Raw genomic sequence first — 20,918 nt, forward strand, 5'->3', positions numbered from 1 at the left:
CCTCACTCGCTAACAAAGACAACCCCCCAACACACACACATACACACACACCACATGCATGAATAGTAATCTAGACTATTTTTGTGTCCTCTCTGCTTACATTTTTGTAGTGCAAAAAAACCAACAAAAAAAACAACACACATAAAAAAAAACAAAAAAAACAACAATAACAAAAAACACATTGACTGCCTAATTCAGAATAAAATCCATCATTATACTATGGGCTTTGCAGCTCGTAAAACAGTGGCTTTATCTGGGGAATCAATAATCTTTTGCAAGCTGTATAGCTGCCCATCAGGCAAGCAGACTTGTGTGGTATAGGAATAGAAACACAGCGGGCCGAACATCTTGCCCCCTTCTCTGCATCTGTTTAATACTGCATGGCTTGTGTGTGTCAGGGGAGCTGCTCATGGCTGCGGCCTGAGATCGCCTCATATGGCCAGAAATCAAATCTTACTGATGCTAATGATGCCAGTAGAGGTACAGACAGTTGCAGTTTTGTTTGTTGACATGGTGACAGAAAAGGCAGTTATTATATCTCCCTGAGTTCCTCTGTTAGGTAATTTTAAAGTGGCTGTCCTGTTGGAGAATGTCTCTTGCTGGAGTCCGTCGTAAGCTATATAAATTTAAACTGTTACTTTATTGTGGCTGTAGTTCTTTCTACAATGTCATCAATATCACAAATCCAGATCATTCCTTTCTAAAAAAATATTATTTAATCCTTTTAGAGACTAAAACAAAGAACATGCATGGGAAAATCACAAAACAACGCATTGTCATTGAAGTATACATACAGCCTGATCTTTAAAGATTCCAAATAAGGAGAGCTTAATTGCATATGTTAAAAAAAGTGTATAAAAATAATTAAAGTATATCATAAATGTGCAGATAGGTGATCTACATAGATTACATGCAAGAGGGGTAAAGCTTGCATAAAGACACGATCTGACCCATTCAATTTAAATGAATGAATAAAATGAGCTGTAAAGGAGAAGTGAAGTTCTAAGCTATGAAGATTCTGCTGATCCTGTATACATTAATTCCTTTGCACCTTTTATATAGACCAGCAAAAGAGTTTGCATGTGTTTTAACATGCACACCTTTTAAAGATCAGGTACCAAAATGTAGCAAAGGGACTAGGTAGGGATGAGCTATAGCTAAGTGTTTTTCTGTATATATATTTTGGATGTGGTTGGCGCTTATGTAAACAACCAACAGAATTTAGACTTGAGGGGACCTTTTGTTATTCTTTTCTTCTTTAAACTTAAACCCCTGAATCTGTGGATCAAAAAGTTTAAACCTAAATAGACAATACCCTTATTGTTTGAACGAGGGGTCAACAAAGGTGTTTTATTCATTTGTATCTGAAACAGAAAGGATTTTGCAACCCTATGTGTCTTTTGCCTTTAGTTATTATTACTGTGGACAAATCAAAACTCTTTGGCTTTTTAGTGTTTGCCATTGAATGTGGGCTCTTTGATCATCTGTAGATAATTCAAAAAATACCTCAACATTTTAATCTTCAATGAATAATTATACAGATAAAGAATATTATATAAATACATTTTTTGTGATATATGTATCTTATTTGAGATAATAAAAAGTAAAATGTGTTTTTTGTTGGAATCAGGACAGTATCTAGGATAAGTCTTAAAATTGCATTTTTAAGGTAAACCTTGAACAAACCAATTTGAATTTAGTAACTGTAAATTTGTGAAATTTGGCTTTTAAATCCAAAAAAGTGTGAAACTAAAAGGGAATTAATTGTTTATGAATAAATTATGATTAAAATCACTTGTCTTATGTTTTTAGAATGAATGTGTGCAGACACACCTATAGCTTGGTGCTTACACAAAAACTACCACTGTTTTGGTTTTGTTAACTTCTCCAAACTGTGAAAGTGAATGGAGTAAAAATCGAAGTGGGAGTAAATACTAGCGTGACCAGAATACCATCCTCTCTCCTAGCTCCAATTGTCTTAGATAATGCGGCTTGTAATGCCATCTGTCAGATTGTCATGGATAAAAACTCTTGTATTAATTGGCGCTTTGTTCCAAAATAAAATCCAGCAAATTGGAAACTCAAGCATGTAATTATGTTGGAATGCAGCAGTTAACACAATCTGACTTTAAAAAAAATCAAAGAGCAGTTATGTTGACTGAGAGGAAAAACTACTTTACTCCGTTTTCACTCCGTTCAGAGTTACAGTGTTCACATTTATTTTCTCCTCCCTCACAAATTCAAAGGCATTATATTCACAGGCCACCCCCTTTTATTTATGCACTCCCGAGCACATAGTGAACGTCTCTGGTAGAGAATGAGCAAAGCCAAGGAGTCTTCATCATTACAGACACATCCTTTTCTTTGCTCCCTTGTAGCTGCTTTGAAATGGGTGAAGAAAATGTAGAGAGAAACAAAGGGATGCAAAAGATGAGTGCGCCTCGATGAAAACGAGCAAAGAATGTTGCCTGGGCTCCAGCAGCATTCATTTAGTGTCAGACATCTGCTTTTTTATTGCAACCTGATGGCATTACTCTCCCCTGGTGCTAGCAGGCAATCACCTCTTTATCACATGGCAATTATCTCCGTAGTGCTGCTCTGTGACTCGCTGACTCTTAACGCTGTCACATGTGACCCCTTACAGCCCAACCAGCCAATGACAGAAGGAACAAGAGAGGAATAGTAGAAACAAAGAGGAGCAAGCAGGGGAGAGGTAGAAAGGGTGTAAAAGGTTGGAAAAATTAGAGCGTGAAGGAGACAGAGGGTCACAGAGGTAAACCAAAGCGCTGTATTTGTTACCACTAAGCTACCAAGCTGCATTTCTAAGTAGTTTACATCATATTTCTAATTTCAGATGCACTCTGTTATGTGTGCATGCACTGGCTGGCCTTTTCAAGCATAATGCAGCAAAATTAGGTCACACTCACACAGGATGGCATGTACAAGCGTGTGGGCACTACACAGTACAGCCAAATGATGCTGCAATTTGTGGCCATCATTTCTCTCTCCCGCGCTGCATGGCAGTTTGAATGTGAATCCCTCCAACAGGGGGAGATGTTTCCTAATGTGAGTTTACAGCTGTCCTTATCTCTATCATCCACCCACACACTGTCACTATTAGCTACAATTCAAACCATTTCCTCTCTCCTGTCAATTTCTGTCTTATATTTTGCCTAAGGTATTTTTCTTAGGGCGGAGCTGGAGATGCATTTGAATATGAAACTTCTCAGTTGTTTTTTTGGTTTTTGTCTCTTTTTTAACACTCGGTGGTCCTGTAGAGCTGAAACGGGTGATTTTGACATCTCAGAAAATAAGGGGAATACAAGTGTACAAATACGTTTGTAACTTTGAGGGGGGGAACTACAACCTAATAAGTAGCTGTTTAGAGACTGGAACTCAGCAATTCTTGGAAGAGCTATTATCATTCAACACAAACACCCAAGAATTGAAACATGGTATGCTGCTTACTTGCTTTTTTTTTTGCTGGTGTTCTTTATGAAATCACCTTTTTTGCAAATAGGTTGTCCCCTGTCAGAGCATGCTGGTGTCTTTGCCTGTCGTAGAAATGGCACATTTCTCACTTTTGGCACATGTTGTCAGTGTTGTACCCCTCCAATTTGTGTTCAGAACCCCCATCCCTCCCTCCTCCCACTCCTGGTTTGACTAAAATCCAATTTACTGGCTGTCAGCTCAACTCTATAATCCTATCCACTGCTGTAGTGGAGAGGTAGCTCTTTGAATTTTACCATTTACTGTATTCACTGGTTATAGCTATATATACCATCTCTCCCTATGTCTGTATCCTATGCTTCCCCACCTCGTCTTCTTTTGGCCAGTGTATATGGAGAGTAGGCGAGCGTGTTGTGTGTCTTTGGAGATAAAGTCCTTTTTCTGTCACTGCAGGATTTTCGTCTTGGGGTAATATGTGTAGTTTATCTTGCAGCAAAGAAACATTAATCGTATCCCTTCAGCACATTCCCGGTGGCTGCAGTGAAAATCAAGACTACATAGCATGCATGTGCACCCAGCACCCATGAGTCTCACATATACAAAATCAATGCTCCAGCTAAGAGAAAATAATATATTTTTTTTATTGTGCATATTACATAACAAGCAAAACAGTGTTTTATTTCATTAAATATGCATGGTAAGATAGATTAACTGACTTTACTGATAATCCGTTGCTGCCTCATTACTTCACAAAAAGTTGTGGGAGTTTATCTCTGAGGCTTCCTTCTCTCAAAGTTTTTCTGAAGCAACTTCTGTATTTTGGTGAATTCATTACTTATGGGTAGATCCACTGTCTCTATGATTAACAATCCCAATACAAGGAGAACTTTACCTGCACTAATAGATGTCAGGGTTTCTAATCTACATACCCACACTTTCTGGTTTAGATTTAATGGTAACCGATTCTCCCTATTACGCTGATGTATCCCCTGTGCACTTGTTTCTCTCGCTTCAAACTCAATTTCCAAGCACCATCCTGCTCTTTGTTATATTATATGCATGTTTCAGAGCGAAAGGGAGAGAGAAAAGGGGGGAGTGAACTTGCTGCCCAACGTGTGCAAGTGTGTATGCTCTTGTGTGCATCTCTATGAGCCGACACGGGTCTCTGCCACAGTAAATAAAAGTCATGGCCAACCAGAGCTGCGCACAATGGTCTCCCTGCAGACCGCTGTGGCCTCCATAGCCCCTAAAACATTTGCATTTCTCCACATTTCCTAGGAAAGGGCTGCATTTCATGAATGGTAATGAAGGTGGGAGTTTTAGTGGAGAGTGCACAAGAGATGGCCTGGCAATTACTCCGGGATGGTCAATTTGCACATTTCACGAGGGGTCCCATGACTCTGATATGAAAATGAGGGAAATGGATAGGCCCCCAAAACTTGCAAACATAAAAAAATAAATACATATTGCATGTATTTATTGATATTGCATGTATTAAATCTCACAAAGTTGAGTACAACCTCAACGTTTTTATAAAACTTTTATTATATATATACATATATTTCATTGGATACTACAAAAGATATGACACTTTGAAACAATGTAGTCAGTTTACAGCTTGTGCAACAGTATAAATTTGCTATCCCATTAAAATAATTCAACACATACCCAATAACGTCTGAACTGCTTGAAAAGAAGGTGAGTATAGCCCAAAGTTAAAATGTAAAAATTCTGGTCATTTAGCGATTTTCCAGTGGCACATTGAAGTTAACTTCTTACTTCATGGCAAAGAAATATGTGAGGATCTCAAAAAAAACTGGTTGTTTTTTCGCATAAAGATGGCTTAGGATGAAAGAAACTGAGATGCAGCTTGATGGCCAAACATACAGTGGTTAATAGGAAAGTTTCCACTTAAAATAGGATTTACAATGCTCAACTGAACTGTGATCTACCGTTCACCAAGGGAATTATGAATCCCAACATGTACTGTAAAAGACTGAAGCACTGCGTGATACCCTCCCTTCTGGAACTGGGCAGTATACTGCCTTGCTTAAGAAACAGTGTAAGGATTCTGGACTGGCAAAGCAATCTTAACGTCTGTGGGGCATCCTCAGGTGGAAGAGGGAGGTTTGCATGATCTCATCATCCACCAGCTTTATGATGCCATCATGGAGGGAAATCAGATATAGACAAAATGTACACTGTTTCGTACTACATTAAAGTACTGTTTTCGTACTACATTAAAGTATTAAATTATGTCTTCAGTGTTTTACCCTGACAAGAAAACAACGCAATAAATGCTAACATTTGAGGGGCATATTCACTTTTGTGAAACAGTATATGTCAACATACGGCACATATATTAAAAAAATTGTTTTATAAAGAACTTAATTTATATCACTACTGCTGAATAGGTACATTTTTCTTTTATGGTTTTTATCTTAGTGCAGGATGAAAAGCAATCCTTAGATTATAGTTGATTCCCCAAATTATTTTGATCTTCTTTAAGTTGTTAGTCTACAGATATGTTCATATGCACAAACATTATAAAAATGTGTATGTGCCGACAAGTCTATCCATAATAGAACTGCAGCACCATTAATACGAGGAGATGAGTAGCTAGTTGGGTTGTTATAAATTTGGTAGTTTACTTGGAAATATGTACCTGGTAGGAGGTTGTACTACATCAATGTAATAGTACTACTACTTCAATTACTTCAGCAAAATGATTTATATAATTACATGTAGTTTTCTTTTTATAATACATTTGTAAAATACTAAAGATGTTTTACTTTTGTTACTGGGGCTATAAAATATGTTCAAATGTTAAAACTTAGCAGTGACTTACAGAAATACTAAAACTGATTGAAAAAAAGATGGCAAAAGAAGTAGCAGACAGTTGGCGGTGATGTAAATTGAAGTTGTTACTGTCTCTAATGAACCTGTCCCTTTAAGCTGTGCAGCTTTGTTCAGCACATTTAAATGTTTTTTTTATGAGCTGTGTCTGTATGTGTTTTAATGTGAAAAGGTAAAAAATAATTAACTACAAAAAAAAAAAGAAAAATCTTTTGAAATGACAACAAGCTTACAGTATCTGGCTAAGATAAACAGTTAAGTCATTGCTTGACGGAACGTTTCTGTGCGAAATACAGAAAGTAAATGTTGATTAACACTCAGCTTTACTGGAATTTACATGATTTCATTGCAAAGAAATTCATGAATAAAATCTAATTTAATTGTTTCCTCAGTAACAATATTAGGGTAACTTTTGTTATCAAATTGCAGATTTTCTGACTTATGAAAGACAACATAAATTATCCTTGCTTTATTTAAATATACACTTGTCTTTCCCATTTGGGGCTAAAAACAAAGGTCAATTTTTATCATTATCAAGAATTTTTATACTTCATGTGATACATAAGATCATGTTCCTAGCAATTTGGTAACTTATTAAAAAATATAATTTTAAATCATTCATCTTTTACTATTATTTTGAAGTAATAATTCATATGTGGCACAGTTTTTTTTATTAATTAAAATCTACTTTTCATTAAAACAATGCTAAAGAAAACTGTCTTGTCTCGGTCTTCTCTAAATGTTTTTGTGTCAAACACTAGAAGAATAAATAATTTGCCTAAATAGAATGCCTTTATTGCTATCTCATTGTCCGAGTATATAGTACAACAAAATGTGTCTGAACCACTCCATAATTTAATGATAGCAAACAAAACAGCAGAACAGTATAAGGCAGGTTAGTATTAATTAATAAATAAAGACTGTAAAGAAGACCGTGTGACAATGGGTTAAAAATATATAAAACAATGAGAAATACTCATAAGTAGTCCATAGCTTGGGTCTTCTCCACAATCTCTAAATTTCATAGTCGTAACTTCAGCAGCTTTTGTTGTTTTATTCTTAATTGAACCGGTGAAACAAACACGTTACTTGTCATTTCTTAGATTAATGTCTTGCAGTTCTATGAATTCTTCAAAGGGAGATAAAGCCATTGCAAAAGGGGGCTAAGCTATTTTATGGCTTTTCACACATCCTTAGATTTCATGAGGAATAAGGTTTCAGGTTCTGTATTTAAAATCATAATCAGGATTAAAGTAGCAAACTGTGTCCTTGGCAAGATTGACTTTGTGCAAAAAAAAAAATACAAATAAAAAAGGAATGCAGTCTGCAAGCTTTATCTGTAAACATGATGAACTCTGTTTTATAGCATCCCCTCTCTACTGAATGTGTCTTCATATCCATGGATGCAGGTAGATAGTATTGAAAATTTGATAATTGAAAGAAAACTTGCAAAAAATATTAAAGTGGAAACAGTCTCTAAAAATGTCTTATTTATTTACTGTCTCTGTTTGAAATGTGATAAAAACAGATAGTAGAGCATTAAATAAATCAAATAAACAACTGGGTGGTAATGTTCTATCTTTAAATATCTATAGAGTAACAAGAAGAGGGGCAAAAGAAGACTTTTAAGTTGTAATATTACTCGTAATATTCTTGTAATGTTAGGACTTGATTCTCAAAATAAAAAAATAAATAAAAAAAATATCATGCCTTGCCCTAATACTCTTCATAATGAACACTGCTGGAGCACAAGCGTGTGTGAACAACAAATTTAAATCATTGAAGAAGGGGGATATAAGCAGGAAATGAAAAAGTCTTTAATTATAACTGCAAAAAAAAGGTTACATCACAGATTTCGCCTATCATGGGTTCTTTTTGGAACGTAACCCCCGTGAAAAACGAGGGTTCACTGTATACAAAATAAAAGATTCCAAGAGCACTGTTTGTCATCTACCTTTGGAGTTTTTCAAGCTTATTTTTTTACATTTTAAACCACAACTTTCAATGAAATACACAGATTTTTCTTCACAGAATTAAAATTTCGGTCTTTTCGAACTCACCGCATGTGCGTAGGAGCTGTAGGTGCTGAAAGGAAGGGCGATGGCTGGATTAAAGATGCCAAACTGCCCTACCATCTGCTGCATACGTCTGATGGTGCGCTCCTTGTCTGTGTCCGCAAACTTGACCACCAAGCTGGAGGAAGCACCCTGATTGAAAGGAAAAATCAAAAGGAGGAAAAAAAGAAAAAAAACATAAGGGCCTTTGTTGAAATACCTCTAATAATACTTGAACCAATAAAGAAACACAGTCTGCATTACATTTATTTAAGTATTGTATTCCCAGTTTTATATAAATGGAAATTGTATGAACAGTCTCGAAATACCAATTGGACAGTATCTAGATGGTCTTCGTTTATTATCAGATATCTGTTAGACATACATTTTATTAGCGTAAACAACCAATTTTAACATCCATATGCTTTTCTTCCTTTTTGCTGTTGGTGAACGCAGCCTTCTAGTTGCAAAATCACTGCTCATTTTATAGGATTTTTTAAATCTGAGATACAATACTATCAAGCTATGAGATATAAAGGGAGAATATTATACGTATTGAATGAGCAACTCTGTAGGCAGATGAGAAGCTTTGAGGCCTTTCTTCTTTCCATTATAAAGTGACTTGAAGCAAAGCAGCTGTGCTCTGTTTAAGCCAAAGTTTCATATTAACTCTACTTTCTACAACTCAGACATAAAATATCCATGTAACTGCAGCTAGAGGATACATTTATGTTTTGCAATTTAATGATGAAGTTGAAGTGCTGTTTCCAACAGAGATGGGGGATCTGGAGTCAACAAGTCATCTCTTTGTCATGTATTTGTTCTACTCAGCCACTGAACCAGGTAAGTCACTCACCTGGTCAGAACAAATACATGACATAGAGATGACTTGATGACTTCAGATCCCCCATCTCTGGTTTCCAATGATGAAACATTGACTATTTCAGATCAATTATCTTTAAATGTTATTTTTAATGAGGAAATTTACAATTTATTGTAAAATTATTGTAAATTACCTCTGAAGTTAAAACTATACATACATAAAAGTTGGATACTAAAATACAGAATTTAAGTATTTCATATTTGTTTGTCTTTGCCTGGATTAATGGATACGCGTGATAAGGCCTTTTTTCTGCTTAGAAAGGACATAAAATGAAAGACATTATTTGAAACTGTCAAAGCAGAGGCATTGATAAAAGAAGTCCTAAATATATATATATACAGATATATATAGATGTTTGTGCAAGCCGTATTAAATACTGACCAAATGAAAACAGCATTTCTTACACATTCTTAAATGTAGATATAATCAAAATATTAGGATAAAATGTAAGACACTTATAATTCCCCATAAAGAGAGAGAAAAAAATATTATAAGACAGGGTATGTTGTTGTGACACACTGTCATACTTTACTTGACACTTTGTGTCAATGAAGTGGATGCTAATTGTAATATAGCTCCGATTTGTGGGCTATCTGTTGGGATCTGGAGATTCTCCACCTTCTCCAGCAGAGTGCGCTGTGGATCTCCTGGGCTGGAGCCCTCCAGCACAGCTGACGCTCATCAGCCCATCAGGAGACCTGCCTATATAAGCAGCTGCCAGACCTTCCTTCAACGCCGCAGTGTTGACCAAATTTGGTTAGTGAACCTTAGCCTCTGTTATCTACTAGAACCTTTGCCTTAGAGAAACCCAACTCTAACCTGCCTCTGTCTTCTTGCTCCTAGGAAACCTGTCTCTCGTGTGAAGCTCTGGATGAGCTTAGCCTGTTACCCGCCTGCCTGCCCTAGAGAGCCAAACCTGAAGATCTCACTCTGGAATCCACCTGCTGCTCTCAGGGAAGGAGCTCATCATTCAACCCAAGGTCTGACACAAACAGTCAGAAGCAAGACGCTGCAGCTGCTGAGCACTCTGCTGAACCACAGTCTCTGGACCCAACCGGTTCCCTCTCTCAGAGAAGAAAACCTGAATCTTGTCAAGGTATTTTCAGAAATATCAGCAAACTCAACTACTAATCAGTAAACCTGGCTAATCAAACTATCCGTCGCTGCAGACGCCTGAGAATCCTGCCCGGACCTGTTTCCAGAATCCAGTTCATATTTTCTTGTTCAAATCTTTAATAAACTCTGAACTTTTTACCCAGTCTCCAGTGGTGTTCTGCATGTGGGTTTATTTCCTAAACCAACCATGACACTATCCACCATCACCGGTGGGTGTAACACTTTGTGCTCCTACGCGGATGTGCTTCTGAGCACCCAACTGCGCTCAGTTTACAATTATTTAAACCAAACTGTTACCCTACCAAGAAGCTATCAATGCTCAAGTATGGCATAAAATAGAAACTGTTAGAACACCTTGTTGTAATCCATCCCTACTAGCTCAGAAATAATTTGATATTCAAGCCCATATTAACTTTGTGCAAAAATGTAACTGGCACTGTATAATTAGAACTGAAATTAGACAATTTTTATAAACCGGGATTTGCAATAGGTAATTTTATGGTTGGCTTTTCCTATTGACATATATAATTCCAATGTTCTAATTTAATCTTTCGTTTTAGAAGAACCCCACAATGTAATGTTTTTATGCATACTTTTCTTTTTTTTACCGTCAGTGAATCTAGATCTAGATATGCATTCATTAGCAATCTTCATCCTTCATTGATAACTTTTAAATGATTGAAAGCTGATTGACCTTTTGTACGCTCCGCCTTCTTCCTGCCCTCTGAGCCCCAAACTGCCCAATTGATCCAAATAAAAGGCCATAATATTACTCTTTTCTGACAGTTTAGAAAGGTTGCGTGTCAAGCATGATAAGAAGCCAAATGAAATTGATTCAAGACCATCAATAACAGCGGGTTGCTACTGATAGGATGGAACTAAACAGTGGGATGGTATAGAGTATGAAGGACTGCAAAAATGTCTGTCGAAATGGTGCCCATAATATACCCAGGTATGATTATTACAACATTCATTACATTTTTAATTTTCCTTTTTGTGCTTTGTCTTTCTCACTGAGGTCTCCAGCTAATAAAGACATCCAGAGACAGGGAAAGATACCCAAAGACAGGCACTGGACCTTTTGACTGTAGCTTATAGATTTTATGCTATTCTTTTCCTTTTCTCCTCACTTTGCTCAATATTCTCTCCCTCCCTCTCATTGCCCTCCTCTGGGCTTGCTCTGCTGAAACCCAGGCTTAAAAGACTGCAGGTGTATGGTCAGTTAGTTAGATGTCTCTCTGACTAAATCACCAGTTTTCCAGTTAGCTGAATGATTTACTCAATGGAACGTCATACCATCTCCTAGGCATAGGTAGTTATAGATATTACATAACCTATAACTCTCTTTTTTATCTTCATTTACAATTAATTCATGTAAGTTGGAATTTGAGGATGAAGGTACCGGTAACTGTAAAATATAAAAGCTGCCAATGAAGACATTTATTGTTTAAAAAAAAAAAAAAAAAGAAAACGTCAAAAAGCAATGTGAATGTTTCTTCATAAACAGTCAAAACATTGTTATGGTTGTATTTGATGAATATTTGTGATAAAGCAGAAGATTATTGACAAAGAAAATGGAGGTAAGAATTGGTCTTATTTGTTTATCTTCTTAAATGAAACACATTCCAAGAACAGAAAATGTAAATTATTACTAGATAATGTACAATAAGTATCTAATAGAAAAGAAATACGATGCTAATATCCATCAAATGGCCATTATAAACCAACAAACAGTTTACATCATTTTAGAGTCACATAACACTGTTATACTGACTATTACACTTATAACACTTATTATGCTGACTATAACACTTATTATGCTGACTATAGCACAAGTTATGGATTCCATATATATATATATATATATATATATATATATATATATATATATATATATACATATATATAAACATAAATAGGCAGCATCACCTAATAAATTTGGACACCTACAGATCCCAAAGGATCTATTGTCTCTGTTAGGACTGGTTGATATAACTTAAAAAAGAACAGATTTTTTCCTACCAAATATATCATTTTTTTCTCTCACTTAATATTATAATTGAAAGGACAAATTACATACTATATATTGCCAGCAAAGCAATCATTTTTTAGAATCAATAAAATAAAAATAAAACAAAGTAAATGTTTGCAGCTAGTCGTATCACACAGAGTTAGTTTCTCAGTTATAAGTACAAGTTCAAGATGGTAGAAGTTTGTTTTGGACATTGTCTTGGAACAAGTCTGGAACAAGCTAATCAATACTAATAAATACACCAAGAAATTTTACTACTATGCAAGCTTTTACCAGCTTATAAAATTTTGGCACAATCACACCAAATAAATCCTGAACTAAGATTTTCATTTAATGCAGCGTCAACATCATTACCCTAATTATCAGGGTTAACTATAAGACAAGCACGTGACTAGAGTAAAGATGTAATCTACAACTAAATGTTGAATATTTTATTTCTCTCTTACAGATGAAATAAGTATCTCCTTGGTGATGTGAGCTGCTCCTGATGCTGACTGTGTTCCGTTCTAAGAGAAGACTGAGGTACATAATCTAAACAGATTAAGTTAGAATTTTTACAGTCAGCTTGTTCTGTAAACACACCAAGACAACAATGTGCCTCCCTGAATGATAAAAATAAGGTCTCTAGTCGGCTCACACACTGCTTAGAAAAGAGCAATATGTCACTTCCTTTCATTGCGAATGTTGCATTTCCTGCAAATCTTTTTCATTAGGAGCCGAGGATATGAAAGCGGCGCCTCCCACTGACTCTCCTCAGGACACCTGAATCTCAGGGATTGTTGGGCAAGCACCCATTGCCACATTTGTTTATCTCCAAGGTTTTCCCATTTAAGCCTGTCAGAGTATCAGCATGCAGAATCTCCATTTCTATAAAGAGAGGAGGATGAAGTGTGAAGTGAAAGTCTCATTAAATTTTTAAGCTTACAAGTGTGAGCAGAATCCCCCTGCTGGCCGGCTCCCAGCTGCCTTAAGAGCCACTGGAGGAAGGGAAGTTAAACAGGGGGAATAAAAAGGAACTATAGAGTTTTTCAGAAACAAAAAGAAAGATTGCCACTCAGGCAATCCTCTAATTGCCAACAGCAGATTTTTTTGTGCCTTTTCAAGCTTCACAATTTTCAAACTGGTGAGAAAGATGAAGCGTAGCTTTTGGGTATTATTTGTGTTAAAACACATGCATTCAAGCATTTAGCTAAGAAAAAGATAGCAGGCTGTTTAAGTTCCATGTCTTGTGTCTTGTCTTTTCCATTGTTTTTGTTTTTATATAAAGTACTCTTGATGAAGTTCTACAGTGTTTAGCCATGACTCTTTCCTGGAGAAAGAACTGACGGATCAATCTCTTTTGCTCACTATATAAATTCCTTTTTTTTTTAATCAAATATAGCAACTGAACCAGGGCTTTGCTATTAATTGGTTGCAGTCAATGTCACTTTTCATTATATTTTGTTAATTTTTATTGCATGTTAATCTGACGTTGACTTTATTATAATCTAATAAAGACTAATTTGGATTGCAGTTTCCTCTGTAAAGGTGGCAGCAAACTACAAGTAATAAAAAACAAATAGCCATATAAATCAAACAACAACAGTGTGGGTAGTGTATCATGTAAAAGGTAGATGTGACACATTTAAATGTACTTTTCCTATTTTAAAATGCATCTGCATCCCTGTATTCAGTCAAGTACTATGTAGGAAACAATGCATGTTTTTGGGACTGAAAAGTGATATTTATGACATTTTTTTGACAGCTGGTTAGCTTCTAAGTGGAGTTTAATGGCTGGTATTAAACTTGCTGACCACAAGGTACCAATCTTTGTAAGAAATCTCCTTAATCCTTCTTTATAAACCTTTTACGTCCTCGTTTCTGTGCGTAGTAACAAGATAAACATGGGACTTAATCAGATCTAGTGTTCTTACAAATAGTGTGATTACATACAATAATTTTACCTCTCGGAAAAAGGTAGTTTAAGAATAATAACTAGGTATCTTAGATAAACTAAAACAGTTCTGTATTAAATAAGATGAATTCAATGGGGATTTAGTAAAACAACAAAAAAAGAAGAAAACAATTATTTATAATTTTTTTCCCACTAAGTATATCCAAGAACAAGGAAAGGGGTTTGATTATTGTTCAATTTTTAGTGTGAGACATTGTTACTGTGATAAAATATTAATCTATTAGAAGGCTTTTATCACATCTGCGGTAGAGGTGCAAATAAATGTTAAAAAACACTGACATAAATAAAATTGTCTTTGCAGTCCCCAACCTAATCAACAAATGAAATTAATGTGTTGGGCAGTCGATACTCAGCTGAAATGGCAAGAGTAATAATACTACTGATAGCGGCATATATTTACTACTGGAGACAGAAAGATGTACTGTATTATCTACTTTAATTATTCAAATACTGTATAGTTAAAGATCAAATTTTATAAGACATTAAATGCTATGTCTGACTTCTGTGTTTTCTCTATCAAAAGTAAGAAAGAGGATTTAATGGAATCCCATTTATATGTCTCATTGAACCTCCCTTCATCCAAAAACATTGTGGTATCTCTGCTAAACAAGCCTCACCTTATGTGTTGTTTTTTTTTATGTGAAATAATCCTTCCATCATACCCCATCATCCCGCCTCACCTGTATCGGCTAGAACTGCATTAAACTCATATGATGAGGAAAAAAAAGAGTAGAAAAATATATTAACATGGCTCTATGGACTTGACCCATACCATCACCCACCCCCTTATTCTTGTCTCTGTGTAAGTCTATCCTGAGACTTACTACTTAGCTGCTCCTTCGGAATCTCAGCAAATTATTCGACAGCTCTGGATGTACATTTTTAATTGAACTACTCATGCCCTGAACGTAAAATCTGTGAGTGTGTGTGGGACAGGAACTAAATATGGCCAGGAGGTGGTTTAAAATGTCAAGATATTTCCATTCGTTATACAAGACTCTGGCAAGATAGAAATTCGATTAATTGTTTATATTGACTACACAGATAATTATAAGTCCTGAAGTGTAGGTTAATATCGTTAATACACCTACACGAATGGATAAAATTGTTGTTACTCCATGTTTTAAGAACAAAAAATCCACAATGATCACAGAAATAACTTGAATCTGACAAAAATAATGAATAAAAATTCTATGAAAATGAACGATTGAAAGTTAGACATCACTTAAGTCTGGAAAAACTCACACAAAGAGAAAAGACAATTAGGAGAAATGTATTGATACAATTAATTTGTCTTTGGTACTGAAACCTCGGCAGGAAACATAGCGCTTAATTTTGATAGACATGCATGAACAGAGCAAAGAACAGGGCTGTCCCCCCCCCAGGCCTGAAACTGGTGGTGGAGTGGAGATAGATGAAGTGGGTAAGTCTGTAGACTGCTGGCTAGTGAGACGGTATGCTGAGCTTTATGGGGAGATCCAGTGGACTGCGTGAGCTGATACTAGAGCTTACCTCAGGGACCTGGAAGATGGAAGTCCAGCTTTGATAATACAGGTTGAGATAACCTGTCCACGATGAGCAAGAATGTAGCAACAGTGGGGAGGAAAAACTCCCCAATGGGAAAAAACCTCTGGCAGAACGAGGCTCAACATGGCGGTCTTCTGCCAGACTGGTTGAGATGAGACAGGGAACGCAGTAAAAGTAAGGGAGGAATGACACTCTGATAAAGCTTTAGCTACGATGGTCGAGGATGGGCTGTAGGTGGGTTGAAGCGGTGTCATCTGAATGAAGTCACACAACGCATCCACCACCTGCATCCACCATTTTAACATGTCTGCGACGTCACCTGCATGGCATCAATACGGCGATAGGTAGTCACTTTAGGGTTGGGTGACATGGTGTGTACCACACTCAACATGGACCAGAGGAAGTGAAGGAAACAGTTGTCTCAGGAGATTAGAACAAAAATTATAGACAAGCAAGTTAAAGGTAAAGGCTATAAGGCCATCTCCAAGCAGCTTGATGTTCCTGTGACTAAGGTTGAACATATTCAGAAATGTAGCATCCATGAATCTATAGCCAGCCTCCCTAAATGTGTCTGCAGGCAGAAAATTGATGACAAATCAAAGGGGGTGTAATACAAATGGTAACAAAAGAGCCCAGAAAAACTTATAAAGAGATTAAACTTCAAGTTCAAGGAATATTAGTTTCAGATTGCAATATCCACTAGTGTTTGACCAATGTGAACTAAAGGGGAGACAATCAAGAAAGGCACCATTGATAAATATACATCATAAAGGAGTCAGACTGGAATTAGCCAAACTACATGCTGATGTGCAACATAGCTTCTGGAAGAATTTCCAATAGACTGATGAGACAAAAATGGCCAAGTGGAAGAGTCAGCTATAAACTACTACTTTAACAAGGGATTCTAGAGAGAAATGTGCTCCCCTGAGTCAGAAAGTTGTGTCACAGTCACAGTTCAAGGGTACTGCAACAGGATAAAGACCTAGAAACACCCAAAAATGGCTAAGAGAAAAACATTGAACTATTCTGAAGTGGTCTTTTATGAGCCCCGACCTAAAACCTATTGAGCATCTTTGAAAGAAGCTGAAACATGCTGTCAGGAAAAGGCACATTTCAAACCTGAGACAACTGACAGTTTACTCATGAGGAGTGGGCCAAAACACCTGCTGAGAGGAGCAGATGCCTCATTGAAAGCTAAAGGAATTATTCATTTGCAGTGATAGCCTCAAAGGGTTGTGCAACAAAATGTTAAGGTTACCATAATTTTTTTTAAACCCTTTCAGTTTCTTATGATTCTGTTATGTCTGATTTCATTGGTAATTTTATAGAATTTTTACTAATAATTACATTTGTCAGATTCAAATAATATGGGTGAATAATTTTGTCAACACGTCCATTTTTTACATTAGTTTTTTTTCACCAGGCACTACTGCTGAATGTTAATTTATTTTCATAGATGTTTTTTTCCCCGCAAAAGTCAACATGCTTTACATTTTGTAAAGCCAACCACTGTTTGCAATTTATTACAATAGGACTGTATATAAACACTTACGCTGAGTCGTATTTAATCATGAGATGATGTATGATTTCAATTTATTTTAACTTTACTCTATCTAAAATGTATTTAGATCGAGTAATGGACACTGCAAAATAAAAAAAATAGAAAAAATAAAAAAGTCAATCACCTCGGACGCTAACTAATTAGAATACAAATTCTTCTTGGTTATGATTTAACCTCAGCACAAATCCAGCTGTTCTGTGATGCCCCTAAAGGTTTGTCAGAGAACATTAATAAGCAAAATACCACAGACAGACAGTCTAAACCAGTAAAACTTTTATCCGAGGAGTAAAAATTTTGAGCTTGTAAAATTAGAGGAGCTGGAGTGATTAAAAGCTCAGGTAAGTGGATTTGTTGGCAGGACTGTTTTCCAAATAAAAAACAGCACAATAGCATTCTTTATATATAGAAAGTAAAAAAGAACCTCTACTGGACTTTGTTTGTGATGCACTCAAACTTTCAATTTTATTTACAGAAAAATAAAATAACTTTCTTCTTTTTACTTTGAAATTATAAAAAAAATGATGTGGTGTTTTTGTTTCTTGTTTTAATCAAAACTATATGTGTTTAAACCAGTTAATGTTGACATTTTTTTTAAAAGTTCAAAAGGTAAGATTAGGAATACAAATCACAGTATGCATGCACACTTCAAGCTTTTTTTTCTATTTTATCCAAATTCAAACAAAATGCAAATAAAATACATGTGACATACACATGGCTATAAATGAATAGCACAAATTTATTCTGCCTGAGTCCTTTGAGCTGAAAAATAAGACCAGTCAGAAGTCTTTGACCCTGGTGAGGAAGTGGCAGCACATCTGTTTGCACACAATCACTTATGCACACAAATCCACATACACATTTGCGTGTATTTATGCACACTCATAAACTCTAAGAAGCCTGTGTTCACGCTATTCGGGACTGGCAGCTGATCTATAAACCTGCCATGTCTGGTTGCAGTGTTAGCATGCAATGCACTTTTACACCTTGGCCACAGCTGCTATTGGCTGAGCATTATTTATTCTCATCTGTTTGAATCTGGCTTTCAGCCATAGCCTTGAAGTGGCAGCAAATGCAGGGTGCGCACACATACACATCTAGCTACTTGCTCACATTTAATTTAGTGGCACAGTTTTATTAGTCTTTTATATTGAAGAATGAGAAATTGTTTAGTAATAAGCTAGACACGCTGTACATCTTTTCTTCTCCGTGTTTCTATTTATTTTTCGAAGTCGCTTCTAGAGCAGTCAAAAGTTGAGATACAAGTTTTACGGTTTTTCTTGTGCACAAATATATTTTGCAGGTGTGATTCAGCAGTGCCAATCTCACAGAATATGCCCCCCCGTCTTTTCTCAAGATCTTTGCCACATTTATGTACTTTTTCCTGTGAATAGGGCTGCCCTGCTGTGGCAAAACAGTCCATGGCAGCCCGCTAATCTCTGCAAGGCAGGCAACTGTGCCCTCTCCTCTCCCATCCACAGGATATGAGATGCTGATCAGATTTCTATAATCAATTTACGAGGGGCAGGAGGTATAAATCCTGTCCATTCACTCATTCTCCCTCTGCACACCCCTCCAACCTCCTCCCCCCGACTTTTCCTCCCCGCCCTTTCCTTCAGCACCCTGCTTATAGTTAGATGAATAATTCAGCAGCCAATGTGGTGAAAGGTGGAGTAAACAAGTCTATTCCTTAATATCCCAAGAGACTGCCAAAGAGAGACGAGCGAGGGCAGAGAGCTAGCACAGATAGGCAGAAAGCTCAACACAAAAGGAGGGCATCTATGGAAAATGGCCATTCAGAGGCATTCCTTATGACCAGCAGTCATTTGCACTTAGATTGACTCGGAAGTTGTGCCAAGATGGCACAGCTGGCTTCTACTGACCCCCCCTCAACATACTTTCTCTGTTCCCAATACGCTGCAAGCATTAATAATGAAATCACACAGTGAAACACAACACCTGTGACACAGGGTCAGAAGAGTTCACGGTCCTTGCTTCTCTTATAAGCTAAGAAAGGTAAGACCAGGGTAAACACATAGCACTCTGTACTTCAGCCTACTGTGTAACTCCACATCCTCCCTCTAAATGCCATGGGGAGAAACTTCTGTCACGTTCCAGGTGCAGCTCTAGTAGCTTTTAGTTTGACACCCACAGGTCTACAGGAACGATGACTAAACATCAGCCACATATAAACCAGAGCTAGAGCTTTATCTGTGTTTGTGGGTTCAGATTAAATGAAATGCAGAGAGAATTTAGAGGACAGAGTGCTTACATAACGAGCAAACGTGATGTCTCACTGGATTTCTATTCACAGATTATGCAAACAGAACTGCTGATTGATGACTCATCCAAAATTCAATTATGACTCTTATCAGTTTCATCTGGCTATAGGCTTGGTGTTCTCTTAAGTAATTTGCTAATGAAAGAGACAGAGGAAAGGATTCCTGCATGTATCAGTTTTCAAAGTTGGAAACTTTATGAATATCTGACTAATATAGTTGGAGATGAATAAACCAGTTAATATAAAATCATTATGGCCATATATGGCATTTTACTATAAATCTTTTTATTTTGAAAGATTAAATTGAAGATACAGCAACAACTATTTTTTATAAAATATAAATTTGATGTGCAGGTCTAAATTTCTTGCAGAATTTTTGATAATACACAAGAAATTGTAGAAAAAAAATTAAATGTCTGAATACAAATGTGTTCAAACTGGCTTGTTCCTTGAAAATTTATATTCTTTATATTATATTAAGGTAATCCTGCTCACAGAAGCAATGCCCACATCACTTTGATGGATCTCGAAATCTGTAAATGTTCCACTGAAATATTTTTGTCGCAGGCTTAGGAGAATCGGGAGCACAACAAAATACAAAGAGAAGATATGCAACAGGAGCAGCAGGTGGAGAATTACATCCTACACTTTTATTGGAGCATCAATGTGTTGTTCTGCAGAAAAAATATTTTATCATGCATTTATATCAAAATACTCCAGAATTCATATAAATATTTTAAGTTGCACAGATCTAAGCCACAATTTTGGTTGTGTTTCAGATCGAGGTTCTCCAAAGTGGTTAGTTCTACGCACAAACCCAACTTTTAAGCTTTGTTTTACAGTCCTGTGTAACCACTCCAAATGTTTGTGCACGTTATGCATTCAAAAAACAGCTTTGATGTTTGATTGAGGCCAACATTTTCCAAACAGACATTCAAAATGTTGCCAGATTTTAAGGAGATATTATGTAAGTTTTTTTTAATCTTTTAAATAGCCTTCTTGTTTGACTCTTTACAACTAAAACATGGTAAGATGGGCAGATCGACACGTTAGTATTGTATCTATAAGCCCGCAGCCTATGTTTTCCTGAAATTACCTGAAAGTCCAACGCTGCTGGGCAGATGTGACACCAACTGTGTCCATGTTCAATAGGTCTGATCTAGCAAACACTCAAAGCTTTATATTCAATAAGGATTTGGTAGACACG

General features: G+C 36.4%; 1 protein-coding gene across 11 annotated transcripts in view; it reads right to left on the reverse strand.

Moving 5' to 3' along the window:
• The window catches only part of celf5a (cugbp, Elav-like family member 5a), a 314,625-nt gene that overhangs the window by 26,925 nt on the left and 266,782 nt on the right, over positions 1-20,918 (reverse strand). For all 11 annotated transcript variants that reach the window (XM_038299240.1, XM_038299235.1, XM_038299238.1 and 8 more), the window contains exon 6: positions 8,367-8,513. In XM_038299240.1, coding sequence (XP_038155168.1) covers positions 8,367-8,513 — 147 coding nt within the window. The remainder of the gene's footprint in view (positions 1-8,366; positions 8,514-20,918) is intronic.

Source organism: Cyprinodon tularosa, unplaced genomic scaffold (genome assembly GCF_016077235.1).
Source record: "Cyprinodon tularosa strain WSP-4 unplaced genomic scaffold, ASM1607723v1 ctg420, whole genome shotgun sequence".
NCBI classification, from domain to species: domain Eukaryota; kingdom Metazoa; phylum Chordata; class Actinopteri; order Cyprinodontiformes; family Cyprinodontidae; genus Cyprinodon; species Cyprinodon tularosa.